At 37.5% G+C, this 22887-nt stretch overlaps 1 protein-coding gene across 1 annotated transcript; it reads right to left on the minus strand.

Annotated features, from left to right (window-relative positions):
* Nucleotides 1–211: 211 nt before the first annotated feature.
* Nucleotides 212–13240, minus strand: LOC149536377 (jacalin-related lectin 19-like). The gene is made up of 4 exons (XM_089805611.1): nt 13154–13240; nt 1633–1673; nt 979–1453; nt 212–846 (listed from the first exon to the last, which is right to left on the minus strand). The coding sequence occupies exons 3-4, from the start codon at nt 1081–1083 to the stop codon at nt 583–585; spliced, it is 369 nt and encodes a 122-aa protein (XP_089661737.1). The 5' UTR covers nt 1084–1453; nt 1633–1673; nt 13154–13240; the 3' UTR covers nt 212–582.
* Between the last annotated feature and the right edge of the window lie 9647 nt (nt 13241–22887).

The following is a 22887-nucleotide window of genomic DNA, read 5'->3' on the forward strand; positions in this document are numbered from 1 at the left end:
TTGTATGCTAGCTAGGGTTTACTCAAATTATGGTCCTCACTCATTAAAATGACAAATAATTGATAACACCCTTCCAAAATTCGCATTGCATAAGATTAAAGTTGATAGAATTTGAGTTTAATTACCAATGTATATTTAGAGAAGTAATGTTTCTCACAATTTCATGCCCTTCCAAATAATAAAATAAAATATTAGAGAATTACATTACGAATTATACAAGAACGGATATATATTGAAAAATAGAAAATAAATTTACTATAAAAATAAACAAATAATTGATTGATGATAGCAACGGATGAAGTTGCTGCCATTAGACAAAATCAAATCTACTTGCTCTTGGTGGACGAGTATTACCAAGCACAGGAAGATGAGAAAGAGAACAAAATCGATGAGGAAGTTTCCTTAACAGCATTTATGGCTACATTTTCTGTTTTGGAAACAAAAAAGATACTTCATGGCAATGCAGAAAGAAAATTATGAATTCAAACCTCACAGCCTTCACCGCTTTGTAAAATATACAGCCAACCGTAAATTCTCGTTTGCATCCAAAGACGCGGCACCATACCATCATCTGAATAAGCTCTACTCCTTTTCCAACTTAGGTTGGCATTGAGAAGTGCGCATGCCAATAGAGCCCAAATATCTATTACAAGCTCGGCCATAAACACCAACTACATTCTTTGTTCTCAAATCAAACTCAAAAGGAACCCAATCTGCCACACCAAATGGACCATATTTTGCAATGTTGGTTTCAAATGACAAACCTTTAATGACTGTCCATGTATTTTCTACAAGTCCGCAATATCCACTTATCTTTTGAAGCTTTTCACTTGGGTACTTAAATCTCTGCACACCCATACAATTTTTGAAACAAACACAACAAATGTTTCTGTAAGAAACAGCAGAGAATGTTTGCAAAAAACAACGCTGGAAATGAAATCACCACAATTAGTAGTATGTTAATTAATTGAATATTACCGTACAAATTGTCTCCCCTGCTCCGCCGTGTCGAGCTCCCATATGAGTTTTGCCATTTCCAGTAGCATAATAAACCTGAATGGAGAGCAAAGATTCTGAGCTCATGGTTACAGTGATTCCATTTATTCCTTCAAAATTTCCGTCGTCCCAGTTTAAGCCCCCTCCTCCACCGAATGGCCCCAAATTACGAAAGCTATTTTCACTGCATTTTTAAACTACTTCCTTTGCTCCTACTAAATGATGCTTCAATATAAACAGGGCTGAGGTTCTGGTTGAATGCCTCTGAATAACCACGTTCATCTAATAAAGCAATCACATCACCGTCTTCGTCTGTATAACTTAAACTAAGCTCATCGGCAACCCCCTTCAACTTGAAAAGTTCAAAAATCTTGTATTTCAGATCACGCAAAGATACATGTGGTACTCCGTACCGACAGGTTATCTTAAGCCGTGTCATCATGTCTTCATATTTCACCTGAGAAATATCGCCATGACATTAATGAGGGCAAGAAATAAAACAGCATTGCCACAAGACCATCTAAGAAATAACGAACAATAAACCGCAAAAAACATCAAAACTTAATATGAATTAACTAGAAGCTTCAAAAAATACTAATCTGATTGGTCTCGGAAGATCTGGGACTAATCCATTACCTTTACTACTTTGATTGACATCTTTCAGCTTCCAATTAAATCTGACATTCAAATTGTATTGCAAACTTGTCAAAATCAGCACTTTTGCTTAAGCATTTTCTCATGAAATATGAATCTGTATTTAACACACATCTTATCAACATAATTACTTGAGTGAGTAGCAAGAAAAATGTTTACACAAGCTAATTAATTTTGACATAAGTATGATTTTGGCAACACTCAAAAACAAACAAACTAGTATAATAATAAAACTAGAAATGTTGACTAGCGTGAAATTGAGTAGCTGAAAGCTAGACATATAGGACTCCGAAAATTTCAGCATTTGATCAGTTTGTAGTTGAAAACAACAAAGAAATTGGGAAAAAATCACTACGTTTTTATGAATCTGGAAAAAAAAAAGTTTAACCTTGTTTTGTCTTTAGTGCATTTTGTCTGGAAATTAGCCTGTGCCAGACATATATATTTCAAACTTTTCATCAAAAATTTATTCTGCTTCATAGCTTGTAGGATCTGTAAGCAATTGTGCTGGTTTATGTATGCACGCTATCCTGTCACTTCAGCGATAAATTTTTGTTTGGCACTTTTCCATTGGTGGAATGTCTGTACCAGCAGGTAAATATTAAGATTCACCACGCATAACACAGCCCATGACTAGCAGAAATGTTAATCCTCATCACACACAGAAGAAGTGATGGCATAAATTAATAAATATACTAAAAATTCAATGATGTTTTTCCAAAATAAAGTGGACTAGACCACTAAATAAATTGTAATGAAATTAGTAAAAGCAAAAGAGATTACAGAAAAACTATTAACAAGTAATTACAGATTTGTTCATGTGATGCCACCTAAATTGTTGGGATATGAAGCCCAACCGTCACTGACTGTTCATTCTCCCTTGATTCTTCATATTCATAAAGCTCTTTATAAAAGCTGTGTGCAGCCCATGTAATGTATTGTTCAGCTAATACAAGAATTCTTTGCTGGAGTGTGGACGTAGGCAAGTTTTGCCGAACCACGATAAATACCTGTCTATTGTGTTCATCTTCGTTGTTTACTGTTTTGTTTCATTTCTCTGCTTCTTTAATATTTCCAATTGGTATCAGAGCCAAGGTGAGGCTAGAGCAGAGATGGAAGACGATGAAGTTGATCTTATCATTTGTTTGGTAGAGGTAGAGGTTATACCTGTAAGAGCAGAAGAATCCGCCATGTGCACTGGTGGGATGGCTGGGAAGATGAGCCACAAGCAGAAGCAGAAGAAGATTTTAAGGCTCTTAAATTTGAGCTTAATGCAATTCTTGAGCGCACGGGTAATGGTGATGCGCAAAATAAGAAAGTTGTCATAGAAGAATTGCAGAAGCGAACAAGAGAAGATAAGACTGGCCAGTTTGTAAAATGCATGGTGTTAGCATATTATAAAATGACTTCTCTTATCTCTGGTTCAAACCGCAAAGACAAATAATTTTGCATCCAACGTTTATAGGATGCTCCATATAGAATACTTTGAAGAGCATGGGAAGTTTCTAGTAGAAAAAGAGGAAAGGGCAGACGAGAAGTTTGTTATGAAAGAAGATACATGAGAATGGGAGAGAGATTTGCCGTAGAAGAACATGAAAGTGGAAACAAGGAGTTCCTTTTGGAAGAAGGTGAAAGTACAGAGGAAGGGGAAGAGAAATCCCTGAATGCGCATACAAATGGTATGCAGGATGTTCGACATTATGTGGCAGATGATGGGCCATGGATATCCCTACTGAACATGGAATCTCTCAACAAAATCATTACAGCAGCACAAATACAAACTCTAGAGGATGAAATAGGTCCAGTTTGGTGATGACTTGGCATCCACGAGTGTGATTAGGAGTAAAAAGGATTCTCTTATGGTCAAATGATGGATTGAGAAACGAGAATCCTGCAAAGAATGTGCCGATGTATGGACCACGTGGGTACCAAAGTAGAGTTCAACCATATTAAAACTATAAATGGTGGTGGTATGAAGACAGATGGGATGAGGAGGGGCAGAAAAAGACCCCCAATCAGGCTCCTACATTAAGTCCACCTCACCTAGACTTGGAAGGTCTCCCATTCGGCCCATGGCCTGACAGATATGGTGAGCTGATCCAAACACCCTATCACTGTTGTTTGGAATGTTGGGGAGATGTAGAGGCCTAGTCACTAGTTTGGCAAAGGGAAGAAACACCTATGTAGAAGTCATCATTTGATGGTCAAGTTCTGCAAACGGCCCTCAAGCTTAGTTTTGGGCAAGCATATTTAAAAAATGCTCTTCTTTTATGGGTGGACATGTTTGAGCTTGGAAAAGAGGTCGGTAGAATTTACATAGAAAAGCATTTCTTTGGTTCAAAATTGGATTGTTGGTCAATGTCCACCCAATCATACACAAACTGTGGTGTACAATGTCCACATTATCATACACACCTTACAGTCAATACATCACAACTTCCACATAACAGAAACTGCGGTTGTAAGGGAAAAACTTCAACCGCTGCAAATCATGATAGACATTTTCCACTAACCGGTGAGAAAGATATAGAAACATGGCATGTCCAACTATTCAAATCGATTGATGGAGGAGCCGCATTCAGGTTTCCAGCTACAGAAAAGTTAGCAGCGGCAGGATTGATTAGTGGTAAGGATAATATCCTATAGGCAAAGAACAAACAGATTGCCTAAGCAGGTGTTTAAATGAAAACAACCGTAAAAATGATACAATTTATGTGAGCAGTGGATTGCAGTACAGAGGAGATATTTATAACTCCAATCTAATGTGGAGAAGACTCATTCAAAGTGAGGTGGAGCAAAGTCTGGCGGCCTTGACATCATCTCAAGGATTCAATCTTCTCTGAAATCAAATGGGATGCAAGGGATGCTGCACTGCATCGCTGTACTGGTTAGACTTGACTGGGGAGTTTGTTGGGATATGAGGCCCAACTGTCACTGACTGTTCATTCTCCCTTGACTCTTCATATTCATAAAGTTCTTTATAAAGTTTGTGTGCACCTTATGTAATGTATCGTTTAACTAATAAAAGAATTCAATGCTGGAGTGTGGACGTAGGCAAATTTTGTCAAACCACGATAAATACCTATCTATTGTGTTCGTTTTCGTTGTTTATTGTTTTGTTTCATTTTTCTGCTTCTTTAATATTTACAATTGGTATCAGAGACAAGGTGAGGCTAGAGCAAAGATATAAGACAGTGAAGTTGATCTTATCATCAATGAATTTCTTGGAAATTTGGGTTTGGTAGAGGTTGAAGTTATGCCTAGTAAGAGCAGAAGAATCCACCGTGTGCACTGGTGGGATGGCTGGGAAGATAAGCCGCAAGCAGAAGCAGAAGAAGATTTTAAGGCCCAAAAGAAGAAAGTTGACATGGAACAATTGCAGAAGCAAACATGAGAAGATAAGACTGGCAAGTCTGTAAAATGCGTGGTGTTAGCATATTATAAAATGGCTTCTCCTATCTCTCATTCAGACCTCAAAGACAAATAATTTTGCATCCAAAGTTTATAGGATACTGCAACTAGAATACTTTGAAGAGCGTGAGAAGTTTCCAGTAGATGAGAAGTCTGTTATGAAAGAAGATAAAGGGCAATGGGAGAGATTCGATGTATAAGAAGATGAAAGTGGAAACATGGAGTTCCCTTTGGAAGAAGGTGAAAGTACAGAGGAAGGCGAAGAGAAATCCCTGAATGCGCATACAAATGGTATGCAGGATGTTCGACATTATGTTGCAGATGATGTGCCATGGATATCCCTACCAAATATGGAATCTCTTAACAAAATCACTACAGCCACACAAATACAAACTCTAGCGGATGAATTGGTCCAGCTTGGTGATGACTTCACATCCACAGGTGTTATTAGGAGTATTCTCTTATGCACATAGGTCTTTGGTCAAATGATGGATTGAGAAACGAGAATCCTGCAAAGAATTTGCAGATGTATGGACCACATGGGTACCAGAGAGGAGTTCAACCATATTACAACTGTAAATGGTGGTGGTAGGAAGATGGTCAGGATGAGGAGGGGTAGAAAAAGACCCCCAGTCGGGCTCCTACGTCGAGTCCACCTCACCAAGGTCTCCCATTCAGCCCATGGTCTGACAGATATGGTGAGCTGATGGTGATGATTATGCTCCAAACACCCTATCGCTGTTGTTTGGAATGCTGGGGAGATGTAGAGGCCCAGTCACTAGTTTGGCAAAGGGCAGAAACACCTATGCAGAAGTCATCATTTGGTCAGGTTCTGCAAACGGCCCTCAAGCTTGGTTTTGGGCAAGCATATTTTTTAAATGTTCTTTTATAGGTGGACATGTATCTTGGAAAAGAGGTCGGTAGAATTTACACAGAAAAGTATTTCTTTGGTTCAAAATTGGACTGTTGGTCACTGTCCACCCAGTCATACACAAACCATGGTGAACAATGTCCACATTATCAAACAAACCTTACAGTCAATACATTACAACTTCCACATAACAAAAACCACGGTGGTAAGGGAAAAACTTCAACCGCTGCAAGTCACGATAGACATTTTCCACTGACCAGAGAGAAAGATATAGAAACATGGTATGTCCAGCTATTCAGAGCCGTTGATGGAGGAGCTACATTCAGGTTTCCAGCTACAGAAAAATTAGCAGCAGCAGGATTGATTAGTGGTAAGGATAATATCCTACAGGCAAAGAACAACCAGACTACCTCAGGAGGTGTTTTAAATGAGAACGACCATAAAAATGATGCAATTTATGTGAGCATGGGTTGCAGTACAGAGGAGATGTGTATAACTCCAATCTAATGTGGAGATGACTCATTCGGAGTGTGCTGGAGCAAAGTCTGGTGGCTTTGAGATAGTCTCAAGGATTCTTTCTTCTCTGAAATCAAATGGGATGCAAGGGATGTCACACTACATAGCTGTACCGGTTGGACTTCACAGGGGAGTTTGTTGGAATATGAAGTCCAACCGTCACTGACTGTTCATTCTCCCTTGACTCTTCATATTCATAAAGTTCTTTATAAAGGCTGTGTGCAGCCCATGTAATGTATCATTTAACTAATACAAGAATCCCCTGCTGGAGTGTGGACGTAGGCAAGTTTTGCCGAACCGCGATAAATACCTGTCTATTGTGTTCATCTTCATTGTTTACTGTTTTGTTTCATTTCTCTGCTTTTTAATATTAACATAAATACATCAGAAATTATATAACCGAGAGAGCCCACACAAAAAAAAAAACCTTGTATAGAAATGTTAAAGAATGGAGAGTTTGTCACAAGACGCAAGCCCGCCTGAATAAAGATTTACACAGTCTTGCAGCCCAGCGGGGACAATAGGGCGAGATGAAACATAGAAATACACAAAAGCCAACTAGAATTGACCTCCTGAGAATAAGGAAAGCTTGATGATAGAGCTATCTGTCAAGAAACTAGCACCTGAAGATTCTGGGAGGGGCTTACGCCCCTGCAGAAGATCAGAGATCAGAATGTTGCCTTCAGATCAAAATATTTGCTCCAAACAAAGGATGAAGAGATCAGTCTTGGGAATCCAATTCCTAAGTAGGACATGATTTCCACAGCAAGTCAAATTGTGATGTGAATATCAGGATTTAACTGTGTGATTTTGAGTCAAACTCGATGACCCATGTTTCATGAGTAGTGATTCAACATGAATCCATCTCTCATGAGAATAAATGGAACACTTAGCACTCATTGGATCAAATGGGGTTGCAAGCTTTGGGTTTAACTATGGAGGAAACTCCGTAGTTAAGCGCGCTCAGGCTGGAGTAGTACTGGGATGGGTGACCTCCCGGGAAGTCCCGGTGCTTCACCCCTGTGAGCATCACCTAGATCCAATGAGTGCTAAGTGTTCCATTTATTCTCATGAGAGATGGATTCATGTTGAATCACTACTCATGAAACATGGGTCATCGAGTTTGACTCAAAATCACACAGTTAAATCCTGATATTCACATCACAATCCAATTCCTACCACTGCGAGAAGGGGGTGATGCAAAATGAATTGAGACTATAACCAATCACACAAGAAGCCAATTGATTTCATTAAGAAACCGAACTCATCTCAATCTTATTAATTTCACAATTGAAATAGTGAAACACACTAACTACAAAAATTACAGGCTTCATTAAAGTTCATCATACATCCCTGATGTACCCTGTCTCAATCTAATTCTATGCTTTCTTTTATCCACTAATATCTACAATTTCTAAAAGAAAATTTCCCCATGCCTTCTACACAAACTTCCTTTTGTTGGGATATGAAGCCCACCGGTCACACTAACTGTTCAGTTTCTCGTGGCTCTTGTCTTGAAGGCTGTTGTGAATGTATAAATGGATGTGTGCAGTCATGTAATGTAATTGTATCGTGGATTAGATTAATAGATTGATTCTCTACTTGAGAGAGTGGATGTAGGCAATTGCAGAACCACTATAATTCTTGTGTCTTGGTTTTATATTTTCATTTTTGTTTCCATTTTTGTTTCTCTGCTTGTTTTATATTTACAATTGGTGTCAGAAGCTAGGTGAGGTTGAGAAGAGGTAGAAGAAGATGATTGATTTTGTCACGGATGAATTTCTTGGTAATTTAGAAAAAATGTTGCCTATCTAAAAGTTGAAAAGAAATGACATGCATGCTGGTGGGATGGCTGGAAAAATAAGCAGGACTCGCCTGAAGAAGAGGAGCATCATGGGCTTATTCATTATTCCTTTCCCCAGTATCGATGCAGGTATGACATATATTCACAACAAGAAGAGATGAGTTTCAAACTTAATGTCTGCATGCAGAAGGCAGAGATGACTTCTATTTCTAAGAATGAAAAAGGTCTGGTCAATGTGTCTGCCGTAGAGTGTGCCTCTTGAGTTGAGGGGGATGCAGTTTATGATCACAGAGTAATGGAAAAGGCTGAAGAGGAGGCCTGCGTATTGGCCAAGACGAGGGTCAAGAAGCCCAAGTTGCTGCTCATCCTGGAGACAAGGAGTTGCAGCCTGTTATGTGTTAGTTAGAGTTGAAGAAAGGATCGACAGGTGGGGACTATGAGAATATGATTCACCAGGTTAACATCGCTGGTGATGGAACCGTTAACTATGCAGAGTTTAGGACGAATCATGCTCTCTTTCTCCCTCAAAATCTTCAGGAAGGCAAACACAAGCAGTTTAGCAATCTGAGCAGGGGATCACAACCTTCAAATCAAGGTCCTTATTTCATCCTTCTCCCCTAAAAATCTTCTGAAAGGCGTCTCCCTCTAATAGTCTTCTGGAAGCCGGGCAGTCTAGCAATGCATGTGGGGCAGAAGAGCCTTCAAATCAAGAGCGTGATCTATGTAGTGGATGAGAATGTGTTTTGCTTGTTCCTGCTGTAGGTGAAGGAAAACCTTCAAATCAAGAAATTGATCCTATCGTAGACCTTCAAGGTGGTAGACAACCCATGTTTGAGGTAAAAAAGTTCATTCTCTGCCTCTAGCAGCCATAAAAGGTGACATGGAGTGGCAAAATAAAGAAAAGTCCTCTAACAGTGTGGTTTGTGATGTGGAGCAGTACATGGACAATGATAGCCTTTTAGGAAGGGATTTTGGAGAACTTCAGCTTCGTAAGGATAAATAACATAACATTCACATGCAGTGGAAGAAGACGATGACAGCAGGTGTGCTGATCCTCAGAATGAAAGATCAAGATGTGGGTTTGCCTTCCTAGAAATTAGCACTCGTATCAATGCAATGAATACATCCAAACGACCTCAAAAGCTCCGTGTTATTTTTGGAAATAATAGAACTGCCAAAGTGGCATTTGCTGAACCTATTTGCAAGCTCAATGTAGAGGCTTTTGACTTCCAGAAATTGGGATTGTTGAGTTGCAAGCAGCTGCTGAGAAGGATGCTGAAGGCGTGGCTTTTGTGAAGAGTGTTGGCAGCATAGTTGCACTTGATGACAGGCAATTGCTCCTCAAGTCCTGTCCTAAAAAGAAGATTGTCAAACCTGGTCAATATAAAGCCATAAATGATGAAGGCATGCCCGAATATCATAAGCCATTTATGAGAGGTTGATTATACGTTCACTTTAGTATAGATTTTCCAATATCTGGATCACTGGCAACTGAGCAGCTCAAGGCATTAGGAACTGTTCTACTACCAAAGCCACCTTGTTTTTTTGATACACATGGAACCTAATGAATGCGAGGAGACTTCACCATAACGAGACTTTATTCATGATCTACTTACTGTTGTACAGAAAGGGAGCACATGGAGAGTTATTTGAAGGACTACTCTGTGGATGGAGAAACGCATTTGGTGTCTGCAGAAAGCAGTAAATTTTATTATGGGCCGATGGGCCAGATTATGCCTAAGGTTGTTGTAGGAGAAGATATTTTAGACTATGATTTAATTTGGAAAACACTCATTCGGAGTGTATGTGAACAGAGTTTGGTAAAATTTAAATCTTATCAAGGCATTGTTGCTCTTAGAGATTTCAAACAGGGGATGTCTGAGTGCATGGTTGTGTCTGTTAGACGTTACGAGGGAGATTGTTGGGAATGAAGCCCAACAATCACACTGACTGTTCAGTTTCTCATGGCTCTTCGCTAAAAGGCCGTTGTGAATGTATAAATGGTAGATTGCATTAATAGATTGATTCCGCACTTAAAAGAGTAAATGTAGGCAATTGCCAATTCACTATAAATCTTGTCTAATTTTTCCTTTTCATTTTTTGTTTCTCTACTTGTTTTATATTTGCAACTTCATTCATATTCTGCCGTCTCAATTGATGTGACCCATCCCTCCATGCAACCGTCTCCTTATCATGTACGCATCACTTTATTTGTTGTTCAGATTTCAAAGAGACTCCCCCATTTCTCATGTTTGAAAGCCCATAAGTTCATTTATTTTCTTTCTTAATGGGCAGCCACCCTCAACTCATATAAAACCCCTTATTTATATTCCTGTCAGCTCCTTATTCTCCTTCAACTTGAGAATGGAGTCATCTCTTCTTTATACTGGGGCATTTTATTTTTCTTTAGCTTCTGACTCGTTTTTCTTTCCACTTGGCTGCTGCCATACTTACACTCTGCCATTACTTTTCCTGGACATTGGCAGAGGTTGTGGAATTGGTGTCAAACACCTTCAATAAATGCCCATACTTCATTTTGATGCATCCCACTCTGGCACGATCAGAAAGATACTCCATGCAAAGAGGAGGCTCTGCAACTATGGCATCAAGAGTGGCCGATCAGTATATTCCCTGGAAACTATCCAAAGCCACAGACATTGAAGAAGTACCCACATGCACTAAAATTTGCTCAAAGTCTAAGATTGCTTCATCATGAAGATCACACGGAAACAAATTAATAAGAGTTTGCAAAAGAAAAGGTAGGAAATGGCGATCTCCCAGAATAGGATAGCCAGAAACCAACAACCATCACAAGAAAGTGAAGAAACTATTTAAACAGCTCTGATGCTAATTCAAGAATTGAGAAACAGACACATAGAGTGCTCTAGAAGCTAATAAATCTTTATATTCAATCAGATCTCCATAATTGCATGATCAAGAAAATCAATCTAATATGGACTCTGAAAGGAGGGGAATAAACAGAAACACAAAGAAGCATGGCGGCAGAAAATAGAGAATCATTTAAATACAAAACCATAATTTTTTTAATAAAATTGCAGTAACGATTATATTTTGCAGGTTATTTAAGACATCAGAACCACACAGTATTTTATACAGGTTGCAACCTCAGTTCGTAGCTCCCAAAAATAAGACATGCACAACACATAACAGAGCATGCACTATTCAAACAGTTCAATTAATTGGTAGTTCTAAATATATACTACTGCAAAATAAATCTCAACTGATTGTTATATATGCATATGAAAGCACACGTAGAATGGCATTGAACATTAGATGCAAAGGAATTAATGTGAGTTGGAAGTGTAGTGAGAGTGAGCGTCACCTACCAATAGAGAGAAAGAGCAGAACAGGGACAGAACGGGGGAGCTAACCAAGAAGAATCAAATAACCACCACCACTCCTAATCAGACAAAGAAGCTTAGAAATAAACCCACCACTCCAAGGAGAAGGCTTCAAGACCGAGATGAGGGACAAGCAAACTCTGCAACTGAAACCACCTGAAATAGCTTCAGGAACAACAAACCTCACCAAATAGTCCATCTCAATAAGACTGGGATCAAAGCTAACCACAAAACCGCCAAAGTGGGAATCAAAATCACATCCAACTATCTCCGAGAGGGGACACCTCGAGGAAGACAAAAAATAGAAAAATCAGCCAAAGCTAACAAACCGACCATGAGAACCTCAAAAAAAAAGGCAAAAATTTGAAATGCAACAGCTGGAGTCAAACAATTCTCTCATCTTCTCCATCTGCATCATCCTCGCCTTTGTCCTCCAAAATACCTGCACTAAACCTGCCTCTTGTAACCCCACGGAACTCTAAACAATATAAATGTCCATAAATTTATCTTATCTTAGTTTACTTTAGGATTTTATTTTGTTTAGCATTTTATTTGTTGGCAAAGTGTCCAACAATTGTGAGAGTAGAACAGTTTTCTGGCTGCCTGAAGGGTAAAACCGACTGTATAAACAGATGACTGCAGACTATGTATTTGTGTGTAACAGTGAATCTGGAACGACATAGATTCTTATGTTATGTATTTCATCTTTTGCCTCTTTTTTAGTTCTGTCTCTTTGATGTTGTTTAATCAGCTCTGAAATCTCAACTGTCAATTTATTCCATTTAATAGTACGGGTTCGTTTTGCTCAATATAAATACCGTAAATAATTTAGTGTCGATGACCATCAACTGTTTGACTATAATTCTGTAGTCAGTGGCTAGAATAAAACTGGTCACAATAATGAAGGATGTCTCAAACATAAACAAAATTTAGAAAAACTGAAAGGAAGAAAACTTAGCAGTCAGAATAATGCATCTCAATAGCAATAAAGAGTACTAAAAGTTTGCTATCTTCAAATTATCCACTCCAAAAGACCTATAATTATCAGGATAATACAGTGAAAGTATATAGATTTATACCAATATTTATGTAAATAGATAAATAATCCCCTTAACTATCTAGCTGTGCAAATTACATACGCTTAAAACAGATATGAGAAAGCTCCAGTACAAGAATTCCAATCACTATGGACCCGGACATGTGTTGCTTTCAGAAGGAGAACAGTTGCAGAATATTAGTTCTTCTGAAGCATTTCATTGAAAAATAGGGTTTTATGATCTGTAAAAGAACTGAACAGAATAGAAACAGAACTGCTACAGCAATTAAAAACAGCTACATGTTCATTGGAAATCATGGAAACAGATATTACAAAACTTAGAACGACAAGCAACCAGTTGTTTCGCTATAACTCAATCAAACCCGATTGTTTGACAGACCCAAATATATCAGATACATGTGTGGAACAACGAAATAATTGCACTACACTCTTAATATATAAAGACATTTATCCGACCAAAAAATGGAGCTTCGAAATCTGACCAGTGCAGTAGTATCTGAAAGAAGAAAGATGACCCTTGCAGCTTCTGGGATTTAAAACAGCGTCCAGAGAATCCTACCAGAACCTGCGTAAAGAGCAACAGTGGCATATAACCAAAGAATCGAATATAAAGAAATTTAAATGAGAGAACAGCGGGAAAAGCGAAATAATGGCCGTTAGAAAAAAAGATTAAAAGACGTGTTCAAAATATGTGATGCAGTAAGAATTAATGCGTTCATTATAACAATTATTATTAGTTTTTATTTTATATGTAAATTTAATTATATATTTATTATAAGTATTAAAAATATTAGTTTTACATAATTTTTTGTAGTTATAATATAAATAATATGTATATCCTTATAAAATTAAATTATTGTAAACTTATTTTGGTAAGTTAGTTCTAATAATTATCATTTAACAAATATAAGGTGGCGTGAAAATTTGCTTGGCAAAAGTTTGTTTAGCGAACAATTTTGAAGGGCTTCTGCTAGGAAAGTTGTCTCTTCAGCTGCTTCATCTAGTCGTCTTCCATCTAGGGCTTCAGCTTTAATTTTTGACCCTCAAGTCTACTTTAAATCCAAGAACTCATTCTTTGTGTTGATGAGAGTCATTCGGCTTCAATGAAGAGGCGAGCTTTCACTACCCTTCCACTAGCCAAGGACTCTCAAATACCTAATGCCAAATGGAGAAGAGTTGAGCGGCTGGACAACCACATGGAAAACCCTAGGAGATCTTCTACCAACACTCGAATTCGGGTTGTCCCAATAAGTTTGTCAAATTGCACCTCGGAAGCCAATGCAATCCTACTTGATCCTCTTAGGGTTCATAGGAGTCCTTCCGCGGCTCCCTCCCAATAGCAAAAGGGTGGGAACCTTCAAAATCTTGCCCCAGTTAGGGATCAATCCCACCAAACTAGGGTTTGAGGAAGGGCACCCGATGAACATGAAACCCTTATTATTAATGACATACAACAATGTGCTTTGGAATTACTACAACTCCAGAGGTCATTTTGTCAAATGGAGTGGTCATGACCCCTCAGGAACCCTAGTGTTGATCTCATATTGGTTTTGACAAGTGAATGTCAACACACTTAAGACATTTACTCAGTTCATGCCGAACTAGTAATACATGTCGAGCACAAAATGTAAATATTAGACCATGTTGAGTTACAATGATGTCGAGTCACTCATGTGCCGAGTCACTCATGTGCCGAGCAGATAGGCCATGCTGAGTGATTCAAGTGCCAAGTAAACAGTGGATGCCAAGTAATGCAGGTGTCGAGTCAGAAGCAGAAATACAATGCATGTCGAGCATCAGTGACTTCATATGCCGAGTGACACAATTTAGACATATTTGTTTGTAAGTGCACAAACAACTATGTAAACCATTTTTAAACTGACTTAAGGATAGATTTCGATCTTTTGAAGATAAGGACGAATCTATGTTTGAATTCCCTATGTAATTGCATGCAGCCAATTAGAAAATATGAAGGTTTAAGTGGCAATATGGATGAATCTTAGTCTTAGATTCATACCTAATCCTAAGCCACTAGAGTCTTGTTAAGGAGGATGAAGCCCTAAACTTTTTAATGGTGTCATAAGGGGTGAGAGCCAGAATTGAAGGAGCAAACAAGATAAGTTTGCAAAAGCATTCAAGGTGACTTAGAAGTAAGAGTGTATTGTAGAATCAGTTAGAGAAGAATAGAGGATAGAGAAGGATACAACATTGATACATCAAATTGTAAAGGATCAATCATAGATTGTGCAGAGGTGATATATTATCAGGCAAGCAAGTGCCAATTGCAGGATCTATGCTGAGACATTCTAACATGTGATTTCAATTAAATCTCTTAACAGAGTAGTCCTAACACGCTGTATTAAATCCTTTAACAAGGTGCTTATTTAATTGTAAGTTAAAGTCCTCTAACCAAACACACTTCTAATAGGGTATTGAAATCCTTTAACAAGGTGAGACTTAACAATCTTTGTAAGCCTTTAACAGGGCAAGTCTTTCACAGGGCAGAGCATGATTCATGGTCAAACCATTGTAACCTTAATTGGCTACACTTTATTGTTGCAGTAGTGAAGCTTTGTGGGTTTCATCCCCACCCCAGTTTTACCTTCTCACTTGGAGGGTTTCTGGGTAATCATATCTAGTGTTATGTGTGTGTTTGATTACATGTTTACATGATTGATGCATATGCTTTAAATGCTATTTCAATTTACTTATTAATGCATATGATGAATTAATGGTGAAAGTTTTAGAAGTTTGAACTACTGATTGACCCCCCCTCTCAGAAGTTCACCTTCCCTATTTGTAATTCCAACAATTGGTATCAGAGCTAAGTTCTCAGAAGAAAAAAGCTTTGTAGCTTTGAGGAAAAGATCTTGAAATAGAAGTCTACAAATTGGGAAAGATTATTGAGAATCAAGGAATTAAGATACAACTCATTCTACATCAACTAGATGAAGCCAAAGAAGAATTAAGGAAATTCTTAAAGAGAAGGAAAGAAATTGTCATTGCAGAGAATGACACACAATACAGAGAAATCAATGCTACCAAGCTATTTTCCAATGGTGAATCCAATGAATTTGATGCAGCAATTGTAGATCCAATGGAAAAGAATAGAGTACAAGATGAGGAAATCAGAAATTTCAAGCTAGAGCAAGAATCTCAAGCAATGATGCTATGTGAAGTAACTGAACAAAAGAAGAAAGCCATGGAAGACAAGGCCATGATGGAAGAAGACAAAAGAATTCTGGCCAACAGACTGGAAGAGAAGTCAACATAGTTAACCAAGATCTCCAACATGCAATTGGATACTCTAAGCCAAATGATGAATGCTCATCATGAGTTGAATATCAAAGACATTGAGATAACTACATTGAAGTTGTAGAATGAACAACTATAGAATAATCTAAAAAGAGAAAAAGAAATTGTTGAAAGCCTCAACAAGCCAAACGAAGCCATCAAGTACTTTGAGCAATTACTGAGATCTCCTAGATCCAACAATGATACATTAGGATTAGGCTACATAAGCACTGAAGAAGGAGAATCATCCAAAGTTGCTGAAGAAAGGAATCTAAGGTAAGAACTCCAAACCTACTTGTCATTTTTCTGGTAAGCAAGGACATGCTACTAATGTGTGCAAGAGCAAGTTCACAAACCAGAATGTCAAACCTAAGAACACAACTCATTGTCATAAGTGCAACAAGCAAGGTCATCAGGCACATGAATGCAGAACCAGGATCATGTAAGCACCAAGATTTGAAGGATATTACTACAACTGCCATAAGTATGGACATAAAGCCTTTCAATGTAGATCCAAATCCATGTGGTCATCAAACAAGTTAGCAAACGTAAAAAGCTATGGAAAATTTTATAATTGGAATTATAGCACAAGACATAGTTGCCATTATTGTCAAGAATATGGGCATATTCCTAAGAATTGTATTAGGACACGCTTCAATGGCAATTACAAAAAATTGTTAAGTCAAACTACATGTTTTACCTGCTTGAAGACTGGTCACATCAGTAAGTATTGTCCAACTAGGTCAAAGCACCAAGTTGTGAATTCAACAAAGGAAAAGGCAAGGCAGATGTTGAACACATCAGAGGTGAGATGAACAAGACATGGAAAAAGAAAGATGGTTGCAACACATCAAATGGAGAAGGGATCACTTCACCTAATAGGTCAAGTGATCACACCTCATCAAACTAAGAAAACAAGAGGTATGTACAATTGATATTTAAGTGTTATATAATACATTAGTTCCAAAGGAGATAGTACTAAAAAGACTACATTAGCATGAATAAAGATGCAAGATGTTGTTGAAAATTCAAGTTAAATCTTTAAGTCTTTCATGTTGTTGTCGAGCATGAAATGTTTCTTGTGTATGCCGACTGAAATGCTAGTTGATGTCATGCTGCCAGACTAGTTAGTTGATTCTGAACTTGTAGTAGTTGTTGAGTGATGGAAATATCAATAGATGTCGAATAAATCTGAAAATGGTTGATGCCAAGCTTATAGTTGTGCAACCACTAAGCATTAAATGCAAGGTTTTTTAATTATTTGATTGATTTATGCTCATTATTCATCATTTCAAATTCAAGCAAGAGCAAGTGAAGAAAAAGGCAATTTAGAAACTTGTTCGAGGCATTTGTGGAGAATTTGACAGTGATCTCACACCAGTTCTTCAAATTTCACAAGGTATTTATCCCAAGTTGAGCTACACTATTTACTTTTACATAAACCCTAGTTTGACAAAATGGCATCTAGCTCAAAAAATGTATAAGGGAAAGAGGTTTCCAACAGTCAACTTGTTAGTAATGAAGTAAAACAACCAATATTTAATGTCATTCCTGACATAGCCTACAAACAAGATCTTTTTGGTGCTTTGTCAATGATCCTGCCAAAATTTATTATGGTACAAGATGTTAGGACATGTTATAATTGCAAAATAGGAGGAATAGGAGACATGGAAATCAAAGAAGCATATGATAGGTTATGTGAAAATGGTGTTCTGAAGGAAGAATACAAAATCATTGAGAAGAAGGGTTTAACGTGTGCCCTAGATTTTTCCAGTATGTTTAAAACTTAGTGGATTAGAATTGTTCCAAGTAGAATACATGATGGTTCTTTATGGATGGAGGGAGGACCGATTAAGATTACCAAAAGTATAATTCATTGGGTTATTGGTTACCCAACCCTAGATTGGCCCAAGACTCTGAGGAGTGATTCCAAGGAAGTAATAGAGAAAAACACTGGACCAAAATGGAACAAAAGATGCATGACAATAGATACTATTGTTGATCCATTGCTAAACTTTGTTGTGAGGATAATTTCTCATAAATTCTATCAATCTAGTAGATTGAATAGTGTACCCTATATTGTTGTGGATGTTGGCTACAAGATTGTGAAGAAAGATCATAATTATGATTTGGATGAGCTTCAACTACAACAATTAATGGAAAATCTTGGAGCAATCAGGAAAACCAAGAGTGCTCAATGCAAATTTGGTTCAATTCTATTTTGCATATTCTTCTATGTACAAAATACATTTCCTTCTTTTGGTATTGTAGGATGGAAGACCAATAGGTCAATTATAGTGCAAATCAATGAGTTTATTGAATAGATGGGAGAAAACTTTGAGACATTGATGACAAGTTATTTTGAAGACTTCAAGAAATCAATGAAACAGAGAATGAATCAAGATACTTGTTTCCCTAGTTGAAAGATATTATAATGACATATATTTTCTTATTGACATTGATTATACATATGTGCAATCTGCCACACCAAGGGTAAGATGGGTAAGACCCTTAAGATATGAGATCAATGTTGATGAAGCTTTAATAGCCATCACAACACTCCTTGCAGAGGAAGTTGACAAAAATGCAAAAATCTTTAGGAACTATGATGTGATGAAATCAAAGGTTGAAATGGAATTGGAGACAACCTTTACACTCAAGAAGAAGGATAAGCTGGTGAAGAAGCTTAAAGCTAAATTTGGTGAAGGTGTAGATGAGGTTAAGAGGAAGAAGATGAAGAAGATGAAGAGGAAGAACAAGAACAAACTCAAGAACCTCTTGCATTGACTCATGGCATGGGAGAAGATAAGGAAGAAGAGGAAGCAGAAGGTGTCGAGGGAGAAGAAGTCGAGGAAGCACCTACTCAAGCTGAGCCAAAGAAGAAAAAGGCTAAGGCATAGCCAATGACTAAGGTAAAGAAAAATATTAAACCAAGCCCAGCCAAACCAAGTGCACCTACCACTAGAGCAACCACACGAGCCACAACATAGAAGGCCAAGGAGAAAACCAAGAAAAATGAGCAAGGTGGCCAAGTGCAAAAAAAATAAAGAAGAAAATATGTTGCACAGCCTGACTTAGATGAAGAAAGGATTGAGTCAGATGATATAAGCCTATTCAAAGTGGTAAGTCACAAACCACTCTCTGATCTTGAAAATTTGTGTGAAAATGTCAAGAACAATGCAAATTTATCCAATTTAAAGTATATTGATTTTGAGAAACTTGGGAAAGAAGAGAAGAATCTAGTAGACGAGGCATTGTATGCTATGATGTCTAAATTTAGGAACACTCTACTTGAGTTTGTCAACACTTTACCAAAAGGTCTATATGATATTGTTGAGAAAAAGTGGCATTACTATTTAAATTTGGAAAAATAGATTAGAGAAACAACTTTAGCCCAAGTAATGCCAGAGCTAACAAAAGGGCAAATTGCTAAGGCAAATAAGAAATATGGAGGAAGTTTCACACTAAAATATAGAACCTTCAACATTCTTCAAAACAACATTGAAGATGTGGTAAAAAAGTCAACACAAATGTGGAAACTTATTTATGGGATGACCACTGTGAAACAAGGAGAAGTGGACCCTTTAGAGGGTAAGAATGATGATGATGACAAGGAAGATGACTAGGAAGAAGAAAATACAGTTGAGGAGGAAACTAAAAGGAAAGATGATGACATGACAACAACTGAACAGAGTGTGCAAGACACATAGATGCCGAGTGTCAGTCCCCCTCATGACACAAGTGTAACTACAAAGACCATAACTATCAAGGATGTTTCTGATGCATCAGCTCAGAACATCAATCCAATGACTACAGATGATTTGAAGAAGATTCTATACCAATCTACATTGCAAGACAAGCTATGCAATAATCCAATTTTGGTCAGTGTCGAAGAACTTCAAAAGGGAGTAACTGAGGTCACAAGGGACAAGTGAATCCACAATAACCACCTTCTATCATCTCTTTAGTTACAAATGTACAACCTTTGACTCAAACACTAGTAGTAAATCTCCTAAGGTTGATACACTTGGTAAAATTGACACAATTGAGTAGAAGCATACTGTAGAAGAAGAAAAAGATACAACTACAGGACAACAAGAAGCATGACAGATAGATTCATTTGTACTTGAAGCACAAGAACAAGGTGCTAGTCATGTCATTGTAATAGATCAGGACAAGCCTGAAGAACATGAGCAAACACCTAAGGTAAAGGAGCAGGAAGCCATCCAAGCATTAGTAACTCTACCAACATTTGGGGCTCCACCTAAAAAAGTTCTTTAGAAGCTGAGCACGGAAGCAATACCATTGTAAATCTCAGTGCCTGGATCTAGGTCATTAAAATTTGAAAAGTTAATTCAATATGGAGATATCACTCTTGATGAAGAGATAATTATACCTAAATATGACTATGACACAATGACAATAGAGCAAATAGGCATTTTACAACAAGCCTTAGAAAATAAAAAGCATCAGGAAATGCTTAGGAGAGAACATAGGCAAAAGCAAGCTCCTCAAGACATTAAAGACATCTTTTTAGATGCATTTAGTCTACCAACTCCTAAAGAGACCAAGCCACTGATAGAGAAACTCATAGATATAGTGGAAAAGGTCAGTAATGAAGACCTTGATACTATTGCAAAACTTTTAGAATGGTCTGAGAAAAAGTTTCAAGGAAAAGTGAATGAAAAGATATTTGGTGAGATAGCACTAACTCAAGTTGCATTGGAAACTAAAATTGAAGAGGTGAAGAAGTTACTTGAGAATATATTCTTATTGTACACCAAATTGTGTGACCCTACACTCTTCACCCAAGGGACCAAACATCGTATTCTAAGCTTGGAGAGAAACCTAAACATATCATGTACCCAGCTACCTCAAAATCTAGCTCGAAGTAAGAAGCATTTTCATACATTGCTTCAATCACAGAGTCAACTAGTTGTGTTAATAGCAAAATAAGAGCCAAATTGACAAGTATACAGGCATCCCTCACCCCACACATGGAAATATTGCACAAGGAACTAGGTTATGCAGAGGCTTTACTAAAGAAAGGCCCCAATCTTTCTACTCTAGATGGCCTAGTACACCTTGTTGCCAAGCTTGCTATCCAGATCAAGTCCTTGGATGTTGCATGTGATAACTGGGATGCAGGTCTTAAAATCATAATGGAAGTTCATAAATCTTTTTTGGACAAACATAATATACATGTATAGCCCATTTGACATATGTGTCAAAAAAGGGGGAGAGAATAAAGAAAGTAGCAGAGAATAAAAACAAGAGAAAGATAAAGAAAGAGGGAGTATGAAAAAAGGAGGAGTAGAGAAAGGAAGAAATAACAAAGGGGAAGCCTAGTGATAAAGTTATATCATTGGGGTGATATACATTTTTGAGATTCATTTTTGGAAAGCACAAGTAGTAAACAGATACAGATATCTGCTATGACAGAGCATATCAGATGAAAGAGTATCAACACATTGAAGTCAGAGAGGAGCATAGATTTGGGATACAAAATAGACACATCAACTCAGGTGGAGTTATCAATTTTGAGGCATATAGGTTATTTCACAATTTTGAAAATTTTGAAGTTTTGTATATAAGCCTAGTCATGGATATATTATGCTCAAGGAAACCAAGATTGATTATGTATATTTATGTGTTTTTGACACTCATGTCAAAGGGTGAGGTTGTTGATCTTAGATTGGTTTTGACAAGTGAGTGTCAACACACTTAAAACATTTACTAAGTTCATGCCAAACTAGTAATACATGCTGAGCACAAAATGCAAATATTAGACCATGCCGAGTTGCAATGAGTGTCGAGTCACTCATGTGTCAAGTCACTCATGTGCCGAGTCACTCAGGTGCCAAGTAGATAGACGATGCCAAGTGATTCAAGTGTCCAATAAATAGTGGATGCCGAGTAATGCAGGTGTCGAGTCAGAAGTCAAAATATAATGCATGTCGAGCATCAATGACTTCATATGCCGAGTGACATAGTTTTGACATATTTGTTTGTAATTGCACAAACAACTATGTAAACCATTTTAAAATCGTCTTAAGGATAGATTTTGATCTTTTGAAGATAAGGACAAATCTATTTTTGAATTCCCTATGTAATTGCATGTAGCCAATCAAAAAGTAGGAAGGTTTAAGCAGCAATATGGATGAATCTTAGCCGTAGATTCATACTTAACCCTAAGCCACTAGAGTCTTCTTAAGGAGGAAAAAGCCCTAAACTTATTAATGGTGTAACAAGGGGTGAGAGAGAGAATTAAAGGAGCGAATAAGATAAGTTTGCAAAATCATTCAAGGTGACTTAGAAGTAAGAGTATATTGCAGAATTAGTTAGAGAATAACAAATGATAGAGAAGGATACAACATTGATACATAAGATCGTGAAGGATTAATCACAGATTGTGCAGAGGTGATCTTTTATTAGGAAAGCAAGTTTTAATCGCAAGATCTATGCTAAGACATTCTAACAGGTGATTTCAATTAACTCTTAACAGAGTAGTCCTAACAAGCTATATTAAATCCTTTAATAGGGTGCTTACTTATTTGTAAGTTAAAAGTCCTCTAACCAGGCACACTTCTAACAGTCTTTGTAAGCCTTTAATGGGGTAGGCCTTTCACAGGGTAGACCATGATTCATGGTCAAACTATTGTAACCTTAATTGGCTACACTTTATTACTACAGTAGTGAAGATTTGTGGGTGTCATCCACACCCCAGTTTTACCTTCTCACTTGGAGGGTTTCTGGGTAATCATATATGGTGTTATGTGTGTGTTTTATTAGATGTTTACATGATTGATGCATATACTTTAAATGATATTTCAATTTACTTATTAATACATATGTAGAATGAATGGTGAAAGTTTTAGAAGTTTGAACTACTGATTCACCACCCCCCCCCCCTCAGAAGTTC

This window comes from Cupressus sempervirens, chromosome 10, assembly GCF_028749045.1.
Source record: "Cupressus sempervirens isolate cs-2001-9-10 chromosome 10, ASM2874904v1, whole genome shotgun sequence".
NCBI classification, from domain to species: Eukaryota; Viridiplantae; Streptophyta; class Pinopsida; order Cupressales; family Cupressaceae; genus Cupressus; species Cupressus sempervirens.